This window comes from Phoca vitulina, unplaced genomic scaffold (assembly GCF_004348235.1).
Source record: "Phoca vitulina isolate PV1807 unplaced genomic scaffold, GSC_HSeal_1.0 scaffold8, whole genome shotgun sequence".
NCBI lineage: Eukaryota > Metazoa > Chordata > Mammalia > Carnivora > Phocidae > Phoca > Phoca vitulina.
The window spans coordinates 32,169,391-32,191,107 of record NW_022589711.1 but is presented as its reverse complement, the minus strand read 5'-3'; the positions used below and the strand labels follow the sequence as shown (position 1 = coordinate 32,191,107).

The following is a 21,717-nucleotide window of genomic DNA, read 5'->3' as shown; positions in this document are numbered from 1 at the left end:
CTTCCCTTTGAATAAAGTTGGGGGGACATAGGGGAGCCCCCAAAATAAGCAACCCGTCAGATATTGGTGCTACTTTCTGCCATAACGATGGAAGGCAAAATAATTTACCTCACAGAGCCAGCTAATGATCAATGGCTGGAAGGGAGAGGAGGGGAGCAGGGCATCGAAGGAAAGTCCTAAAACTTCTGGAAGTTAAACAAGCCTTCCTAATTCTCTTTTAAAGGGATAGGCAGACTGTGGGTGACCAAGTGCCAACAGGGCTGATCTGCATTGCTTTGAACAGAGCTGTCACACCTCGGGCTGTGGCGATCTGTTTCATTCCCTCTGACAGCCCGTGGAGTGTAGGGAAGTGTGACACGCAGCGGGGGTGAGGGGCTTACTGCAGCCATTAGGCAAATGAAGACATGGCCATCTGTTTCTCTTTTTACAGCAGGCCATGGACATCTTGGGCTTTCTTCCTGAGGAGAAGCGTGGATCCTATAAACTCATTGGAGCCATCATGCACTTTGGAAACACGAAATTTAAACAGAAACCCAGAGAAGAACAAGTGGAGGCAGATGGCACAGCAAGTAAGAGTTACTTTGAGGCCACGGCACATACTGTCTTCAGTTCGCCGACCCCAGGCCTGCTCCCTTCTCTTGGCAGTTACCTCGCCTCTCGGTTTTTGAAAATGTTGAAACTGATCAGCGATCTCCCTCGATTGCTGCTCCTCAAAATTATTCTCTTAACCACCCTTCTGATGTATAATTCTTGTATCTCAGAATGAGAAACAGTCCTTAATTATTGACAATGCCAGAAAATTTGCGAAATGTGGGTAATAGAGGCTTGACGAGAGAGAGCCCTGCTGTCAGCACATAGCCCGCTGAGAAAAACAGAGACAGGAGCAAATTACCAGAAGATGTATTAAGTGACATAATGGAGGTGTGGACAAAGATCTTTAGAATTCCCAAGGTAGAGTTTCCATTGGGTTGAGACCGCAATGGCTTCATCTCCCTTTGTTTTTCATTCACATGAAAAAAATCTGTAGTCTTGCCTGTTTACCAAAAAGATCTGAGGCATCTTACATTGAATGATCTGTCTGGAATGAACATTAAAATGGAAAATCACAATTAGGAAAAGAAGAAAGCATAGTAATTGTAATTATTTCATTTATTATTAAACTCCCTGGCTACTAAAACACAAAGGAGAAAACCCATTCATTCAAATCTTTCAATAAATTATTTTTAAAAATTTTATATTTTCAGTTGTGGTAAAATATACATAATATAAAGTTTACCATTTTAACTGTTTTTAAGTGTATAGTTCAGTGATATTAAGTACATTCGCAGTGTCGTGCAACCATCACCAGTATCCATCTCCAGAACTTTTTCATGATCCCAAACGGAAACTCTGTACCTATTAATAACTCCCTATTACCCCCTTTTCTTAACCCCTCTCAACCATTATTCTTCTTTCTGTCTCTACGAATTTGCCTACCCTAGGTATCTCATGTAAGTGGGATCCTACAGTATTTGTCTTTCTATGTCTGGCTTATTTCACTTAGCGTAATGTCTTCAAGATTCATCCATGTTATAGTGTGTGTCAGAATTTCATTCCTTTCTAAAGCTGAATAATATTCCATTGTATGTATATTTCACATTTTGTTTATCCATTTATCCATTTATGGACATTTGAGTTGCTTCTACCTTTCACTACTGTGATTAATACTGTTGTGAATATTGGTGTTTAGCCCAGAGAGGGACTTGCTGGATTAAATGGTAATTCTATGTTAAAGTTTTTTGAGGAACCATACCATACTCTTTTCCATAGTGGCTGTATCATTTTACATTCCCACCAGCGATGCCATAATGCTATCAATTTCTCCACATATTTGTCAACATTTATCATTTCTTATTAAAAATTTTTTTTTAATAGTAGCCATCCTAATGGGTATAAGGTAGCCCCTACTACCAACTCTTCATTTCTCAGTCTTTAGTAAATGTCAGCTGGATTCTCTCAGTTGCCCTGACTCTTAGCATCATCCTAAACTCCTTTGTCTCTGCCTTGTTGTGGCTACCTTTAAATATATATAAAACTCATCACTACTTACCATGACCATGTCCAGTGCTACCATAGTCTGAGCCATTGTTTCTTACCAGATTATTACAATAGCTTCTTTATTGGTCTCCCTGTCTTCACCCTTGTCTCATTACTGATAGTTCTGCACAGAACAGCCAGTGGTGATCCTTTCATGGTATAAGTCAGTTCATGTCTTCTCTTCACTCTAGACTTATCAATAGCTCCCATCTTACTTAAATCCTAAGTCCTTTTTTTAAAATGTTTTTATTATGTTAATCCCCATACATTACATCATTAGTTTTAGATGTAGTGTTCCATGATTCATTGTTTGTGCATAACACCCAATGCTCCATGCAGAACGTGCCCTCTTTAATACCCATCACCAGGCTAACCCATCCTCCCCCCACCCCTAGAACCCTCAGTTTGTTTTTCAGAGTCCATCGTCTCTCATGGTTTGTCTACCCCTCTGATTTCCCCCCCTTCATTCTTCCCCTCCTGCTATCCTCTTCTTTTTTTTTTTTTCTTAACATATATTGCATTATTTGTTTCATAGGTACAGATCTGAGATTCAACAGTCTTGCATAATTCACAGCGCTTACCAGAGCACATATCCTCCCCAGTGTCTATCACCCAGCCACCCCATCCCTCCCACCCCACCCCCCACTCCAGCAACCCTCAGTTTGTTTCCTGAGATTAAGAATTCCTCATATCAGTGAGGTCATATGATACATGTCTTTCTCTGATTGCCCTAAGTCCTTTTTAAAAAAAAAAAAAAAAGATTTATTTATTTGAGAGAGAGAGTGTATGTATGCACACAGAGGGGGAGGGAGAGAGAGTAACCTCAAGCAGACTCCATGCTGAGTGCAGAGCCCAAAGAGGGGCTCAAACCCAGGACCCTGAGATCATAACCTGAGCTGGAACCAAGAGTTGGACACTCAACTGACTGAGTAACCCAGGCACCTCCTAAACCCCAAGTTCTCATCATAGCCTCCTTGTCCTCTGTGATATTTCTAAATCTCTCTAATCCCATCTCCTACTGTGATATTGTGATTTATAATAAAATAAATTATATTTGATCTTTGGTCCAGTTTCTGACACAGAGTTCTTAAGACCCTTGGAATTTTCTAAGTGATGAGAGCAATACAGGTGATCTTGTTATGTTAATGAGGTGACTTTTGGACTGTACCTAAGGATGGCGGCTGGTCAGCATAGGAACTAACCGTGTGGTTAGACAGATGGAACTTTCAGTCCCACCTCCAACGGGGGAGAAGAGAGGGCTTAGGATCGATTTCTATCACCAATGGCCAATGATTTAACCAGTCATGTCCTTGAAATGAAATCTCCATAAAAACCCAAAAGGACAGGTTTGGAGAGCTTCCAGGTTGGTGAACCCATGAAGATTTGGGGAGGAAACTGTACTCTGCACTCTTTTCCTATACTTTGCCCTCTGCCTTCTATTCCATCTGGTTGTTCCTGCATTATATCTTTTTATAATAAACTGTTCCTATGGTAAATAAAATGTTCCTCTGAGTTCTGTGAGTCCCTAGCAAATTAATTGAACCCAAGGAGGGGGTCACTGGAGCCATGAATCTATAGCCTGTGAGTCAACAGCCCAGGAGACAACCTGGACTTGCAACTAACATCTGAAGTGGGGGAGTAACAATCTTGTTGAACTGAACACTTAACCCATGGAATCTGATGCTATCTTTGGATAGAATTGAGTTGAGGGTAGGATACCCAGCTGGTGTTGCAGAATTGCTTGGTGTGGAATCACCCACCCACCCCCACCGACCCCTATCCTCAGAATAGGGTACAGAATCTTCACCTACCCTTTCTCCTTCTCTCATTCCCTTCTCTCAGCCCCACTAATCTCTCCGCTCTTTTTAGAGCATGTGAGCACTCCTGTTTCAGGACTTTCTCACTGACTCCTCCTCCTTTCTGGAGCTCTTTTTTCCTAGGCATCTCCATGGCTTACTTCCTCACTTTATTAAGGTATCCTCTTAAATGTTACCTTATCAGAAAAGCCTTCCCTGACCACTCCCACCACCTTCCTATCGCTATCTGCTTATCCTGAATATTTTTTCTTTGTGTCATTCATACAGCTTTTTTTTTTTTTAATTGACCATCCTACTCCTCAATCCTTATCAGATGTAAGCTCCATAAGAGCAGGAACTTAATTTGGTGTGTTCAGTGCTGTGTTTCTAGGTTTTAAAACAGTGCCTGGCACCTGGTAGTAGATAATTATTTCTTAAAAGAATCCTACTTGCTTAGGGACAATCACTGTTAATGCCACAGGACCTAACTTTCATGTGTTTTTATAGTTGAATATGCACAAGGAACTTTTTAAAATATATATGTTCATACTCTTCAGGTTCCATACTAGATTTTTTCACTAAATTATGTGTGAACATCTTTCGTCTTTTCTGCAATATCTTTTTAGATGGCTACAAAATGTCCCATTGTATGGATAATTAGTTTAAATATCTCATTAAATATTGAAATTATTTCATCATGAACAAATTTGTGGTGAACATCCTTACAGATTCAAAGATATTTATAAAATTTTCTTAGAATAAACTTCTAAGAGTAAATTTTTTTCTCAAGCTGCCCTATGTTTTACCATTTATATTCCCATCAGCAGCATCTGAGAGTAACTTTCTCACTACGTTCACTAATATTATTTTTCTATTGTCAAGTAGCCAGCTTTTGTTTTATACTTAAATACTAATAAAATTAATTTTTGTATGTTACCTATTTGCATTGTTTTGTTTTCGGATTTTTGTTTCCATCCTTGGCCTACTTTTAAAATTGAAAACATTTTTGTTTGGAACAATTGGCTTTTTCTTACTGATTTCTAAGGGCTGTTAACATATTAAGCTTTGGTGATTTTTTTCCCCAGTTAACCATGGAAGGAGGATTGAAGGAGCTGGACAGACAGAGAAGAGGGTGGAAAGGGAGAAGGCACCCAAACCGAAGGGGGCATTCTTGCCTTTGCTTCTTTCTTGAGGGCCAACCCCACATTTCTTTCTACTGCATAATCTCGTGGTATCCTAAACTGCATGGCTAAAATGAATACCCTCTTCTCTTCCCATGTGATGTATTCCTGTCGACTTCTCTTTGTATTCACGATGCTGCTCCTTCCTCTACTTCTCAGGGCAGAACCCTCTTGGTCATTTTTCTGTCTTTTCCCATTTCTTATTACCAGTTTAGACCATCAGCACCTTGCATGTTGGCATCTTGCAATGGGTTCACTTTCTCTCTACTCTTCCCACTCTGATCTGTCTTGCACACGTGCACAAAATTAATCATTGTGAAGCCTGATTCTATGCCATTTCTTTACTAAAAGTCCCTTAATGTTTCCCCATTATTCAAAGATCACCTTGTAGTGATTGGCGTCAGAAGTCTTCTGTGACCAGAAATCACTCGCTTTTCTCAGTTTGTTGCTCAGCCCCGGACTGCGTGGTCCAGTCTTTAACCATACCAGCTCTCTCCTACTGCGATGCCTGGAAGTCAGGCTGTTCTGTCTCAGAAATGCTTGTTCTTTTTGTATTTGCTTATCAAAACCCTTCTCATCTTTCAAGACTCAGATCAAATACTGTATCTTTTTTGAAATATTCCCTGGTCAGGCAGTCCAGAAGGGATCTCTCCTTCCTTCAAACTTTCATAATAATTGATTTCTTTGTCTCTGATAAGCAGTTGTTTTACTAACTTGTTATTTTTTTCTGTTTTATTTAGTCTCATGGGTTATAAACTCCTTGATGTCAAATTTCTTGTCTTGTTTATCTCTCTTGCTACAGCGTCTAGCACTTAGGCCTTGCACATAGCAAGTGATCGGTAAACTTTGTTTAATAAATTAGGGAAATGTGAACAGCTCAGAAACAATATTATAACTCTACATAAAAGGTAACAGTTGAATGTCATTCTTTTAACCCCTCTTCCACATTAGCCGGGTTGTGGATTGACAAAACTGGATTTTGTTCCTTTCTTTATATCTGATTGTTTACATATGGGATTGAACTAGGATGAAATTATAAGGTTGGAGAAAATTGCCTTTTGTTTTCCTCTACCGCCTTACTTGTTTTCAGGTAAAGTCAGACTTCATGCTATCTTCTTGACTTCAAAATGCACTTACTAGGGGCGCCTGGATGGCTCAGTCAGTTAAGCGTCCAGCTCTTGGTTTTGGCTCAGGTCATGATCTCAGGGTCCTGGGATCGAGCCCTGTGTTAGGCTCCGTGCTCAGCGCAGAATCTGCTTGAGATTCTTCCCCCTCCTCCTTCCTCTCCCTCCCCCTCCTCTCCTCCCCCTGCTTATGTGTATTCTTTCTCTCTCTCTTTTAAATAAATAAATAAACTAACTAACAAAATCTTAAAAAAAAATGTATTTATTAGACCTGGCTACCATTCTCTAGAGAATAGCTCTCAAACTCTGTTTAACATTGGACCCACCCAAGGAGCTTTGAAATTTCTGGAGCTCAGGCCTCACCCAGACCAATCTGTGTAGGCACAGGCATTGTTATCTGTTTTGACATCTTGCCAGGTGACCCCAATGTGCACCTAAGTTTGAGGACCACTATAATATGGATTCTGTTCTCAAATCTTCATGTATGTCAGAATCACCTGGGGAATATAAAACAGGCCCAGATCCTAACCACCTTCAGCAAGCCGAGTCCTTTGTGCCTTTATGAGCTCTCCAGGCTATTCTGATCCAGCCAATGTTTGAGAACACCTGTTCTGGCTAAACTATCAGACAGCCTAATGAAAATCCATGGGTTTATTCACAAGGTCCTAGGGCGTGATGGTGGGAATTTCATAAAGCCTCTTTTGAGAACACATCAGGTCATACGATGAAAATGTGTTTACAGACCTTGCTGTGTTCATAATAAACATTTCCTGAATGTCAGATGGATATTTATTCATAGACTTAAACTATTTTCACCTTAGTTGTGAAACTTAGTGCAAATGAAGTAATTTATTTTTTTAGAACAAGATGACTATTGTTTTCTGTCTAAACAAAACAAAACACAACACAACACAACAAAAAACTGGAGAATGTGTAATGATCTGTAGGATAAATGCAAAGTATAATACTTCTCTGTAGATACTTGGCTGTCTCTGGAGTGGGTGGGAAATGATTCTGTAATGTTGGATGCTATTTCTGTTAGAGCCTAAGGTGGGATATTGTACAGAGAATTTGGGTTTCCTTTGTTCATGGATAAAAATAGACTTAAAGGACTGTCCTTAACACTGGAAAAAGGAGGCATGAGTTTGTGACTATTATTACCTGTATTGGCCATCTGAATGCTTCCAAAGCTCAGAAAACTGAACTCCTGTCTTTTTTTTCCTGAACAGATACTGTGGAATTGTTCATTTTTCACATTGTTGGTTAGTATTCATTTCCACTCAGATTGATCAGGCACATTACATTTCTCTCTTTCTTTTAAATATTTTCATTCTAGCTTGTGTGCTCTTTAAAGTCCCTTCCAGTGCAAAAAGGCCATGATTCTGATCCACTGGATTCTCCACTTGAAGTAATCATGCTTTTGTCTCCAAATATGGCACTCTTAGCACGGATATCTCAGCATAGGATGAACACGTCTGCTCTACTTTTGATTTTTCCATTTATTTTCCCAAATAGGCTTTGCGTTTTGAAAGGTTTCATAGCAACTGAGTACCTGGGCCATTATCACTGACATAGAGTAGGTGTGTAGCTTGTAAAAATGTATGTATAATATGTATTGATTTTAGTTAACAAGCAAATAAACATTTCAAGCTTTTTAAGCCTTTGTGAAAATTTCAAAGGCCCACAAGAGGAAATGGATATAGAGAATACAAATGACATATTAGCTCTCTAATTGTTTTTTGTTTTTACCTTATTCCCTGTCTGTTGTTATTGCTCAGGAAATCTTGTACTTTTTAGTGAAGTAAGGAATGACTGCATTTCCTTCTATTGTAAGACATTATTTTACAAAGTGACTACATCAGATATGCTAGCATATATCAGCATTCATCAAAAAATGTAGAATGTGTTTCAGATGAATGAAATATTCCTTTTATTTGATAACTGAAGAAATCTACAATTGGAAATGTGCTTATAACTTTTTGCCTGTGGTTTTCTCTTGTACTGTTGTCATTTTTAAAAACACATGATGTGATACATGTTTATTTACTCTTTCTGATAACACTCAGTCTTCCCCCACTTTCCTTAGAAAATGGGAGCACTGTTTTAGAACAATGCCATTGTGTGGGTTGTAAGTATTCCTGTTGGGCAGCAGAGGGCACTATGGAGCAAACAGAGACTTGACAGGAAAAGAAAGGTTTTTGATAAATACAAGTGTCCTGGCTTATGCTGATTATTGGTGGTTGTCTTGAATTATCAAATTACATGTCCCAAGTCCCTGTTTCATTGAAAGAATCTACAGTACATATGTGGAAGGGAAAAATAGGCAAAAAATAAAGATGAGATTTTCCATGTGGGTGAGATAAATATTTCTTTTCAGAAGAGGGCCAGTATTAAGAAGTAGATTCTTTTTGTAACTGAGGTATAATTCACATGCCATGAAACTGACCATTTTAAAGTATACAGCTCAGTGAGTTTTAGCATATTCACAAGATTGTGTAACCATTACCACTATCTAATTTCAGAACATTCCGTTACTTCAAAAAGAATCCTATTCTACACTTGAAACCAGTATTATGCTGTATCTTAACTAACTGGAATTTAAATAAAAACTTGAGGAAAAAAAACACAAAAAGAATCCTGTACCCACTAGTAGTTACTCGCCATTCCCTTCTCTCCCTAGCAACCACAGGGGCTACTTAATATTCTTTGGAATTGCCTATTCTGGACAGTTCATATAATTGGAATCACACAATGTGTGGCCTTTTGTTTCTGGCTTCTTTCACTTAGCATAACATTTTCAAGTTAGATCCGTGTTGTAGCATGCATCAATACTTCATTCCTTTTTTACGGCTGAAAAGGTTTCCATTGTATCTATATACTGCGTTTTGTTTATCCATTCATCAGTTGACGGATGTTTTGGTATTTTCCACTTTTGACTGTTATGAGTAATGTTGCTAGAAATATTTGTGTGCCATTTTTTGTGTGGACATATGTTTTCACTTCTATTAGTTCTATACCCGGCAGTAGAATTTCTGATTCCTAGAGTAACTCTAACTTTTCAGTAGCTGCCAAACTGTTTTCCATAGTGGCTATACCATGCTACGTTCCAACCAACAATGTGTGGCGATTTCAATTTCTCCACACCTTCACCAACACTTGTTATTGTCTGTCTTTTTGATTATCACAAGTCTAGTGAGTGTGAGGTGGCATTTCATTGTGGTTTGATTTGCATTTCCAAGAACTAAAGTCTTATAAACATTTAAGATTCAGACATTTTATTTCAAAACTACAGTCTTCCCTGCTACATCTGTCTAAACAGACCCTCCTCTCGTTCTCTGGGGAGTCTGTTTGGCTATAATGGAATGAATTTTAACAGTGTTTTCCTTTTCCTTCTCCCACCTTCCCTCTTCCCACTTTCCCTCCTTGCCTTACTTCCTTTCTTCTGCCCAGATGCTGACAAAGCTGCTTTCCTCATGGGCATTAATTCCTCTGAGTTGGTGAAGGGCTTGATCCATCCCAGAATCAGAGTTGGTAATGAATATGTTACTAGAGGTCAAAATGTAGAACAGGTAGGGTGATATTTCCAGAGCATTATGACTCTATGATCTTGTAATAAATGTATACATATTGTACTTGTTATTTTTCAGCTTCTGGTGATGTCTGCAACAAGAGCTTCTATAAAAAAGCAAGTAAGAGCTCTTGTGATGAGTGTTCGGAATGTTTTCCCTTGTGATGCATACCACAGTAAATGCTCTTGTGTTAAGAATCTTTCCAGATTCTTAATATACTGTTTGATACTTTTCCCGTAGGTAACAAGTCTCTTTGCAGATGGAGGCAAGCCTTTTACTTGTGACCAACATCTTTGTTGTCCAACTAAGAAGCTTTCAAAGCTATTAGTTCTGACATGAATAAAATTGGCATCCCCTGCCTGTTTGGAATATTGACTTTTTAGAGTAACAGGCACAGTAGTTGAGATAGGGTTTTAAAATATAGGCTCAAGTTAGTATTTGAAGGAGGGATGTTGAGAGCAGAAATGAGAGATGGAAGGTCATGTGGGTTTTGTGCAGCACCCAGGAGAATTGTTTTAATGATAAAATAACAAGTGCTCTGAGGACTGCCGATCCTGAAGCTTGGTCAGAATGCAGTAAATGTTCCCAGGGCTGCCGGATAATGAGACCATCTAAGTATGCTAGTGCATTTCAAAATAATAATTTACATCTCTAATGCATATGAGTCAGTATGTGATAGCCCCATGCTGCAGGAACACATACACACTGAAATCTCAGCTGACAGTAAACTAAATATTTCTTTCTTACATCAAGTCCAGTACAGATTGGACCGCCTTCTTCCATATTGTAGTTTGGCCACTGTAACACGTGGCCTCCAAAGATGCTGCACACGGTGAACAGAGCATTTGTAGAAAAAGTACACCCACCTTAACAGCTTGGGGCTAGAAGTGATGTCATTTTCACTAATATTCTATTGGTGGAAATTAGTCTAATTACCCCCTTAGCTACAGGGGGACTGAGAAATGGAAATTCCCCCTCTTTGCTGGGTGCTTTTCCAGAAATCCCTTTCTGGAAAGAGGGAATGGTACGATCACATGGAGTATGCATAAGACATTCACAGGCATTGTCTCCTTCTGTTCTTACAACAATACTCAGAGGTAAAGAGAGCAGGCATACTGATGTTTTCCCAGTTGGGGAATCTAAGGGTTAGGGAACATAAGTAACACTGCAAAGGGCACACAGCTAATATTCAGGTGACATTTAGATTGTCTCACTCTACATACATTTTAAATCTGAAAATGCGATAGACAAATGTACAAATCTGGGATAGAAGACGGTTATTTTGATGACAATAAACTCTATTTCTTTTTGGCATATTAAAGCATCTGGTGTGACTATGTTATTTAAAACATTTCAGCAATCTCCTAGTTTAACTTACTCTATCAATCAATAATTCTACCTCTATCACAATACTAGACTGAACCCATCAGTTTCCATTTTTGCTCTCCCTCCTCACCGGACCTCCTTGAGGCTATGGGCTCAAATAATTTACCCTTGGCCTCTAGCAGAGTGCCCTGCAAGTAGTAGGTGCTCCATAGACGTTAAGGTAAACGAAATATTGAGCTGAATTTGAACCGTGATCAGCAGGACAAGTAGTTGAGCTATTGCTTATAGTGAGGTTAGGGGTGTTTGGCAGTTTCTTGCTTTTTAACACATTAGCCACGACATGCATGCATGACATGCTATGATTATAGAACAGGGGCTTGCTCTGTGTAAAACTAATGAGCCCAGAGGAGGACTAAAATCAAACCTTCGCCTCTTTAATAGTGTGTTCTCAGGAACTGAGTTACCACCAGCCTTTACTATAATAGAACCAGTGAAGCAAACTAATGTATTATTATCCAACATTAAAAGAAAAAAAATTCCTCATCTTCCATCCTCTCTGTCTCTTTCTCTTTCTCCTGCTCCTGGAGAGAGAGTAAGAAAGCACACTGTAAGGCTTTTCTTTTCTTAGGAATTTTACTGACTTTATAGAGACAATTGCCCCTGCTAAGAATAGAGATGTATGTGCTCTGTTGATGACAATTGCAAAAGATGGCAAAAATTCTTGCAGTGTTAACACTTACAGAATTTGGTCCCAGCTCGAATGCTGACTAACTCTGGGACCTTGGTCAAATATCTTCACCTCTCTGAGTACCGAGCAAAGAGGTGGAATTCCTCCGTGTCTCAGTGGAGGGGTGACTGGAATCTAAATAGGACGATCCTTCAGATGTGAGTGTGTCCTGCACATTGTAGAGGTTTTGCATTCTTGCTCCCATGTGCTCACTGCCCATAGCACTCAGTCAAGATGACAGTTGGAAGAATGCCCTCCGTATTTTCAAATGCACTCCTCGTTTAGGGGCAGGTCCCATCCCCAGTTGAGAGCCACTACATGTCATTATCAAGAACTAATGTCCTTCAGGTCCAGTATTTTATGATTCCATGGGAGTCTTAACTATGCCTGTTAAAAATAAGTTGTTTTAATTTTAAAAAGATTAAAAATGATAAAAAAAATCATAATAGTAACCACTGAGCATATGCTAAGTGCTTTGTGTAGATGTCTCATTCAATTGGACAACAAGCCTACAAAATTTATCTTTTTTTTTTGGAGAGAGAGAGAGAGAGAGGAGGGGGAGGGGCAGAGGGAGAGGGAGAGAGACTCTCAAGCAGACTCCAAGCCCAGCATGGAGCCTGAGGCGGGGCTTGATCTCACGACCTTGAGATCATGACCTGAGCTGAAATCAAGAGTTGGGCACTTAATTGCGCCACGCAGGCGTCCCTACAAAATTGATCTTATTTATATTTACATTTTATAGTTAAAGACGGTAAACTTTACAAAGATTAACTGCTCAAGGTAGCATAGGAAATATTGGAGGGAAGTAGCGGAAGTAAGAAAAGCAGAAAGGGGATAGGAGAGCAGGAACTAACATGCATTGGGTACCGAGTGCCAAATGTTGTGTTATATATATTTACATCCTCTGTCTCATTGACTCTCTCCCTATGACCTTGGCAGATGCATATTTTAATGTTATTTTACAGATGAGAAAGGCAGGGGTCCAAGTGGTTACAAATATGACTCCATTTCTGTTTGGTGGTTGTTTTTGTTCTATTGTATGCTATTGCTCTCCACTGATCAGGTTTCTGTGAGGTTATTTGAAAAAGAGCTAAGGAATGAGTCCGTGTAGTCCCTGAAAAGTAGAAGTGTAGGTCTAGCTGCCTAAGTCTTCCTTCATTGGATAGAAAATGATGACAATGATTCCTCAGTAAGCCGTATGTTGGCTTATCGATTTCAGTCAGCAGACGCCGTACCATCCATATCTTCCTCTGACTACATCTTCAGGCTTCTTCCTGTTTCTTCACTACTGTCCACCCCAGGCCAGTTTCTCTCCCACCCCCACTTCCGAATATTTAGGGAATTAAAAAGGGGTAAGCAAGCTCGTCCTGTTCTTTTTAAAGTTTCAAAGTGACTGCTGTAGACAGAGAGTGATTTCCTCAGGGCTCCAGAGGATAAAAATCATTCTATGTGCTTTATTTGTGTGGGTGTGCTCTTGACGCCCATAGTGAAAAACTGTAACGCCATCCGGCTTATGGATCACTGTGGCAATGACTCAAGATAACTGATCAGAGAGAGGGTGACTCATACCTAAATCACCACCAGACAACAACTGGCTCCTCTGTGTGCTCTCTCCTGGGCAGCTGAAGGATGGATGGGATAGGCTGATTTTTAAATGTTAAGTGGTTGGAGCACGTTCTGCTTCCAGGCTTGGAGAATGTCCAGCTGCAATCCACTCCTACTTGGAGTTGGTCAGAAACCCGTTACTCCGGCAGCCCCTTTGCATCATGGAAGTGGCATCTGCATTTATACGGCATTAGCCAGCACAGAGTCTGCAGCTCTCCCCAGTAGGTTACGTTAGAGCCTTTGCCACATTACCTCCAGGGGCGGCAAATGCAGCCTGAGTTTTACAGTAGGAGAATCTGAGTCAGACTGATGCACTAAATTGCCATTCTCCACATAGGGAGTTGAGATTAACCCTGGGAACTGATAGAATAAAGACTGTGGAAGCTGAGGCTAGAAAGAACCTTCAGGAACATTATTCAGGTGAAGAGATCTGCCATCCAGAGAGGTTAGGCCACTTGCCAAAGGTTATACAATTTTTTTTTTTTAAAGATTTTATTTATTTATTTGGCAGAGAGAGACACAGCGAGAGAGGGAACACAAGCAGGGGGAGTGGGAGAGGGAGAAGCAGGCTTCCCACTGAGCAGGGAGCCCGATGCGGGGCTCGATCCCAGGACCCTGGGATCACAACCTGAGCCGAAGGCAGAAGCTTAACGACTGAGCCATCCAGGCGCCCCAGAGGTTATACAATTTATTAGCAGCAACGACAGCAGCGGGACAAGGGCTGGGCATTCCAGATCCCTAACCTGCTCTACCAGTATTTGTAAACTTCATGGTGCGCAGGAATCCGCGGGGGATCATGTTAGGGTACCTGTTCAGATTCACAGGTCTGGGACTGGAGGCCAAGATGCTGAGGGTTGGCGTCTTTAACACGCTCCCGGGCGGTGCTGATGCTACAGGTCTTAGGACCACACTTCGAATAACAAGACTTTAGAATGCATTACCACTCAGGTGCCTCGTTAGCGCAGTAGGTAGCGCGTCAGTCTCATAGAATGCATTACCACTCTCCACACCCCCACCCCGGCCCCGGAAATTTGGTCCTTTGATAATAGGAACATGATTTCTCTCATAGGACTGTCTGGTAAGGAGGCACCAGGCTGGTTTGCCTCCAGGTTTCTTCTCTCCTCCTCCCTTTCCTCCTTTCCTTGCTTCCTTCTCCCTTTCTTCTCGTTGTAGTAAATTTCCTCTCCTGTATCATCTCAGCAGCACGCTAGAACTACAGAAAGTCAATAAATAGATCCCGATTTTACTAGAAGGTAGCTGCTGATAGAAAATACCCAGGATTAAAATGCACACTGCTGACAGATGTGGAGTGCTTGCAATGTGACTTCCAGGTGACCTATGCTGTTGGTGCCCTGTCCAAGTCGATATATGAAAGGATGTTTAAGTGGCTGGTGGCACGAATCAACAGGGCGCTGGATGCCAAGCTGTCAAGGCAATTCTTCACTGGCATTCTTGACATCACTGGTTTCGAAATCATTGATGTAAGTATATCGGGTTAGAATGAAGTCAATGCGTATTTTTAAGGAGATCAGAAAATGTGGATTGAACATCAGAAAATGTAGTCAAAGTGTGATGAGATTCCTTCTGTGAAAACTTAAGCCACTCTGGTTGGAAAAGAGCTATTATTAATATTAAAAATAATAATTATAATAATTAATGGACTTAAAAATTAATTCAGCCTTAAAGGTAAATAGAAATAGAAGAAACTTTATGATTTTGAATTTTGATATAATTACGTGTTATCGTCATAATTTTTAGTTTGCAGGTATATTTGAAGGAGGTAAGAATTTAATTGAGGATTCGTTACTTGTTGGGTCTATTTGCCATCAGATTGATTGTGGTTATGATATTCTCTCTACATTTTTCCAAATGGACTTCATTTTTCTTTTTCTTTTTTCTTTTATTTTTCATTGAGATGTATTTGACAATTAAAAAATGTATGTGTTTAAAGTATACAACTTGCTGGCTTGGCACATATTTGCATTGTGAAATAAAAACAGTCAAGTTAATTAACATACCCATCACCTCAAATAGTTGCCATTCGCTCAATTTTACTTTTATCTCTTCTTCCTACCTAATCATGTCTTTGAAATATAACAACCTTGAGCAACTCTGCATTAATTTTACCAATGAAAAATTGTAATAGTTCTTTAATCAGCACATGTTTTTTCTGGAGCAAGAGGAATATACGAAAGAAGGCTTTGACTGGGTGCCCATCGACTTTGGTCTGATTTACAAGCCTGCATAGATCTCGTTGAGAAGGTAATGCATGTTTTTCTTCTCGTTCATTCTGATTCAAGGAGAATCGTCCCTGCTTGCCATATTGATCCGTATTAGGACTCGGGCTCTGTCAGCGGATGGGAAATGGGGCAGGAGAGCTCTGCGCGTTCTCTCTTAATGGGCTTTGTGTGCAGCACCCGTGGCAACCGAACTAAAGCCTCGTGTCAGTTACCCTACTCCATCATCTCCCCCCAGACTGTCGCTCTCCTTTACTGCTTATGCATGGCCTCCACTGTTAATGCATGAGGAAACTTGTCGAGATTAAAAATGGTCATGCTCTTGACTGGAAAAACACAGAGCTGAAAATATGAGCACTGTAGGGCCCGGCTGATTAACATAAGGTGAATGAGTAGACCCAGAGCAGCTTAACGAAATTTGGCAAATTAGCATGCAAACAAACAACTGTCATAAATCCTCAAGGCCACTACCTTGCAGGATGTAGTTTGTTCATTTAATTGGACAAGTACCAGTTAGCTTAAGTAATGTATGACAATACTTCATGGCTTATTAGTAAATTAGCTGCAGTGTATGGTTTCTGAATTCAGTGATGTTCCTGTACTTTGAAATCTTTCTGTGTGCTCTGGGAAAGATTAACGGGGTTTGCCGGGGGGATCGAGGATAGCGTTTTCTGTGGCTTTGTCCGTGGGAGAATGCGTGGCGGCATGTCTTGCTATAACCGTGGATTGCCGTGAATTCTGGAGCCAGGTCTGGAAGGCCAATGCCTAGCGCTTTCAATGTTCTGAATGCTCTCTTTGGCTAAGTGGTTGCATCTGATTCTCAACAGCCCAGTCAGGAAGGAGCGAGGGTGCCCAACCTCTCACTGTCTTTGCGGGCCTCGGTTTTCATTGATCAGTGTCCCATCAACTTTATTTATTAGGATTTAGATGAAATGACATCTTCCTAGAAAATAGCTATTACTCCTAACAGGAATGGATGTCACATTGATTTTATTTATTCTATAGCCAGTGAACTTCATAGAGGAAGGACAGGCTGATTAAAAAAAAATAATAATAATGCTAATGAACCAACTTCTGAGCTGATTAAAAATAATAATAATAATGGCCCAACCATGATTTTTTTGTAAATGTTTGTTGGCATTATTCAAGCTGAGAAATGAAACTAAAGAGCTAGAGGGACAGATTTAGCTTTTGGCAATTGTCCCCTGTAGTATCTGCTTGCTGGGATTATGGTAAGATACCACTTTCGGGCAGGAAGGTGGGACATAGACATTATTCAGAATCAGATAGGTCTGTGAACATTACTGATTTTTAGTTGATCTGAAGCCCTTTGCCTCATTTGTGCCAGTCTCGGGGATTCCAAGTAACACACTAGCAACACGGATGTAATTTCCTGTCGCATTTTCTACTGATATGGTAAAATGAGAAAAACAAAAACAAAAACACCTGACCAGATGATAGAAAGAAAAGATAAGTCTTTGGTTTCCTATGAATGATTTCAAAGGTATTCAGGTCAGGCAAATGAGGAATACTAAAACATTTCTTGACATGATTCTATATTTTGAAAAGACCCGTTGAGCTAGTTCAGCCTACGTGAAGAAAATTGGTTGTAAATATTAATGACCAAACTTACTCCTTGAAATAGAATGAATCATGAGAAGTTTTCCAAATTCAAAAGAACTGAAATGCATCAATGTGTACAAAATGCCTTATAGCATGCGTCTGTGTGTGTATATAAGGAAGAGGGATTTTCATACATAAAAGTTTCAAATTTTTATGTTTACAAAAATGTTTGTCAAACTAAAAAAAAATGTATTTTAACACCACCTTTAACTGTTAATTTGGTCGTCAAGCATACAGTGACCTCCTCCTCTCTATATATGCAGTGAACAAATCTATTATAGGATTAGCTCACACTTATTTCATTACTTGAAATATTCTCATTTGTTTAGAACTCAAGCGTTGATAATTTACATGTTAAAGTATTAATGTATGACTGCGTATTTATGGTTTTGCACAGGTATAGGTTTTGCATAGGTACATATATTTATGGTTTTGCATAGATATTGTATTAGGCAAATACGTCCAAAATTATACATTAAAACCTTGTTGTTCCTATCACTGTAGTCACCTTGAGAGGCTGCCTCCATTTTCCAATAATTCAGCCCTTTTGCAAAAAAGTTCTTCATATGACGGGGATGTGGATAAGGTTTTAGAACATAACCAGCTGTGAGAGAAAAGTAGCTGCAATACTGATCATCTTACCAGTTTTTAACTCTAAACTGTATTATCTAGCTTGGTCACATTTTTTTACCTTATCTCCCTGACTTGTCCCGAATAAATTTTTATTGTTCCTCTACAGTGATACTGTTTCTAAAATAACTTAAATCCTGGTAGTATCTTGGCAATCAGTACGTGTTGTTGCCTCCCAAGTGGGATTCTTTGGGTATGCTAAGTCTGGTTTTCTTATTATAGAATGAATCCCATTAATACCGAGTTCTCTCTGGTACACCCATGAGTATTTCCTTGAAACACGTCACTCCAAGCTTTCGGTTACAACTCTTTCTGCCCGACTACTGCCCACAGCAAAGCATCCCAGCTCCCAAAGCTCAAACCTGGATGTCTTAGTGCTTACCTGTCAATCAGTTATGGAACAGAACTTTGCTGGGGACCAGCATTCAGTGCCCTCGGAACCTACTATGCTAAGGCCTGTGAGAAATACGAACCAGAGGCGTCATTCCATCACGGAGGAACGAAGCGTATCATTGGAAAGGCATCTTCCTAGGACCAAAACTTTTACCTTTTTTTTTTTTTTTTAATTAAATAAACGAGTAAATTTATTTAGCAACTACTTGTTTTGATCACTTCCTTGTTACCTCGTTGGTGAGGGAGGGTTTCCTGCCGTGGGGTGTTGAGATGGCTGAACATAGAACACCTGACCCTGGACAAATGAGGTTAACAACAGCTTACTGGTCACATACACTCACAACCTGGAGGAGAAGGACACTAGATACCTTGCAGGGCCACGTGGCGGTTGCACTCCTGAGCACAGTGAATAAGAGGGGCTATGGGAGGCAGGTTTTATAGTAAGAATAGGGTGAGGTGACCGTTGTTTCTCAAAGGAGGATGTGATTGGCTTGTTTCAATAATTCCGAAGGCTGATAGGGATCTGAAACCCATCTCTCAAGGATAAAGGCACTGGGTCCCATCATGAGGACGGTTGTTTGGCGAGGGGACCTCAACCACGGAGCACAATGTGGAGGGGAACTTGTGATTAGGTCACCTGAGGCCCTCCCCAGTTTTCCCCAGATGTCAAGGCACACGTGATGTTGGGCCTTAATTTTAGGTCTAATGCCACACTACTGTGTTATAAGACTTTGAATTAAGTGCTGCAGAAAACTTAAGCAGTTGTTATAAGTAGCATTTGCCCTTAGGAAGTATGCAGTCACGTAGGAAATTTGTAAGTCTAATCAGTGTAAAAATATGTCTCTGTATAAATGCAGGAAAGGCACAAAGGCCCACAGAACTCAGAAGAGCTGAAGTCACCTCTGCCTGTGGGAATCTTGGAAGGCCCGGTAGGAAAGGGTATAAAATTTCAGCTGGTTCTTAAGACATGATTATGATTTTAGCAGGTGAAGAGAGAGGAAGAGAGCAGGTGGAAGGACTGGCAAGAGCAAAGGCATAGGGGTAAATAGGGGCAAAGGCCACATTCCAAAATGTTAGGTAGTCTAGTAGCGCATAGGATACACAGAAAGAAGTAGCTGGAAGAAAAAAAAGGAGGGCCAGGTTGAGAAGAGACGCTAAGTAGTTTATACCTTACTTTTCGGCAGCGGGGAGCCAAAGAGGGCTTCTGTGCTGGGTAATGGAGCAGTCAGAGCAGCTTGCGTTTATTCTGTGGGTTTGTGTCTAGGGTCTGGAACAGGAGGAAAGGCTAATAATATTAAGGCAGTCAGGGAGCTGTATAGCAGTCCAGGTGAGAAGTGAGGAGGTCCTGAATCAGGACAACAGAAATGGAAATAGTAAGAATGTGACAGACATAAAAGGAGGGAAGGCAGGATCGATAATATTTGAAGAGGGAGAGGTTAGAGCCCTAGGGTTCTGAGTCAGGGCGATGGACTCAAACCATTTACTGTGCCATAGAGGACATTGGATGCTACAGGGCAGAGCATAATTACTTTTTTTCCTGACCTATTTGGAAATTAATTTGCTGGAGGTCCTCATATTTATTAGAAGCTTTACACCTCCCGAGGAATGGAAAAATGGAGAAGACCGTGAAAAAATAGTGTTTTTCCCCCCTCCTCAGTGGTTAGGTTGTTCCATTTTGAGCTATGACATGTACTTGCTTGACATAAAGCTTCCCAAAATGGAAATTGGCTTTATTAGATTCCTGACATGACGGCAGTGCTCACGTATGGAAGGTGACTGTTTGGGGGCTCCCTCCTTGTGAGGCATTGCCACGACCCCGTTGTTAACAGACACCATCCCAGGACATGCTTACATTTTTAAATGATTTAGTCCAGTTTTCACTGAGGGTTGACTGTACGTATGGTAGGAAAATCTGTGGTGCAAGATGGAATCCATGCCTCCCAAAGCTTACACTAGTGAATCAACTCTTTAGTTTATCAGATTCTCCCTCCTCCTCCTCGTACTCCTCCATGTTACTTACTTTGCCAAGAACCCACGAGGTCAGTCCCACCAGGAGCAAGGCAGTTTTTGGTTTCGCTTAGAATATTTTGTTCTCATTTAGAGCACTTCACGTATTCACTCACTGCATCATTCCCCACCTAGATGCTTGGGAGGAAAGAAGATGTCCCAGAACTCTACAGTACAAGAACTAGTAATGAAAAGTTGTTAATTATGTTTTCTGTAAAGCACAGGTTTTAAGTCTATGAGAACATGCAAAAGAGGTAGAAAACCATAGTCCATATATTACAATGGTAGACTCAGGTGGATCAAAAATATGATCTTTAGGGACTCCTGGGTGGCACAGTCAGTTAAGCATGTGCCTTCCACTCAGGTCATGATCCCGTGGTCCTGGGATCGAGCCCCAGATGGAGTTGGGCTCCCTGCTTAGCAAGGAGTCTTCTTCTCCCTCTCCCTCTGCCTCTCCCCCAGCTCGTGCACGCTCTTTCTTTCTCAAATAAATAAATAAAATCTTTAAAAAATTATAATCTTTAAATATTTGATGATCCACTACTTTGACGAATTAGAACCATTTGTATGGCTCCAGTGGAGTAATTTAGAACAAATTCTAAACTACAAACAAATTTTCTTTTAATATATCACCCATCCAGAGCTTTGACTGGGAGTTGGTGTGTTCTCTCTCCATGAAAACATTTAAGCATTCGCTAGCCAGCTTTTTAGAAGGAAATTATGAAGAGAATTCAAGAAACTTTTAGGTGGGTTGGACCAGACCTTTAATGTCCCTCCCAAGCCTGGAAGTCTATGATTCTTAGGTACAAAGTGTTGGTGAAAATCATGAGATCTGTGCTGTTGGGTTAAGGGGTAATGTTGTGTCTCAGAATTCTCAAGACATTTTCTCTCTACCTTTGTTTTGTCTACTTTGTTGTACACATGGGTACGTGTTTTGCCTTCTTGGTTAGATGCTCTGGAGCCACAACTCATATATAACCCGAAGTGTCTGGCACAGTGATTTATTCATAGAAGGCACTGCAAAATATTCTGTGGAGTACATTAATAAATATACAAATATACAAATTGATATGCGAATATAAGAATCCTTGATTTCCTTGATTCCCCCTCCCCCCAAACCTTTCTCTATGTGTACGTGCCTTACACTGGTTAATGGCAGCATCCATTACCCATTTGCTCAAGCCAAAAACCTGGTCATCTTTCTTTTTCTGTTGCACCCCACATTCTATCCACCAGCAGGTTGTGACCCCATTTTAATTTCAAGCTATATCACATTTTGATGACTTCTGACCATCTCTAACACTATCACTAATCCAGACCAAGGGTCAGCAAACTATGGCACGGTGGGCCAAATCTAGCCTGCGGCCTGTTTTTATAAATATCGTTTTAATAAAACATTGTCACACTCCTTGTTTTTACATGT

General features: G+C 40.4%; 1 protein-coding gene across 1 annotated transcript in view; it reads left to right on the top strand.

Annotated features, from left to right (window-relative positions):
- Nucleotides 1-21,717, top strand: part of MYH15 (myosin heavy chain 15) — a 156,813-nt gene that overhangs the window by 35,244 nt on the left and 99,852 nt on the right. The window contains 5 exon segments of the mRNA XM_032406238.1: nucleotides 431-569; nucleotides 9,628-9,746; nucleotides 14,736-14,883; nucleotides 15,495-15,629; nucleotides 15,632-15,664. Coding sequence (XP_032262129.1) covers nucleotides 431-569; nucleotides 9,628-9,746; nucleotides 14,736-14,883; nucleotides 15,495-15,629; nucleotides 15,632-15,664 — 574 coding nt within the window.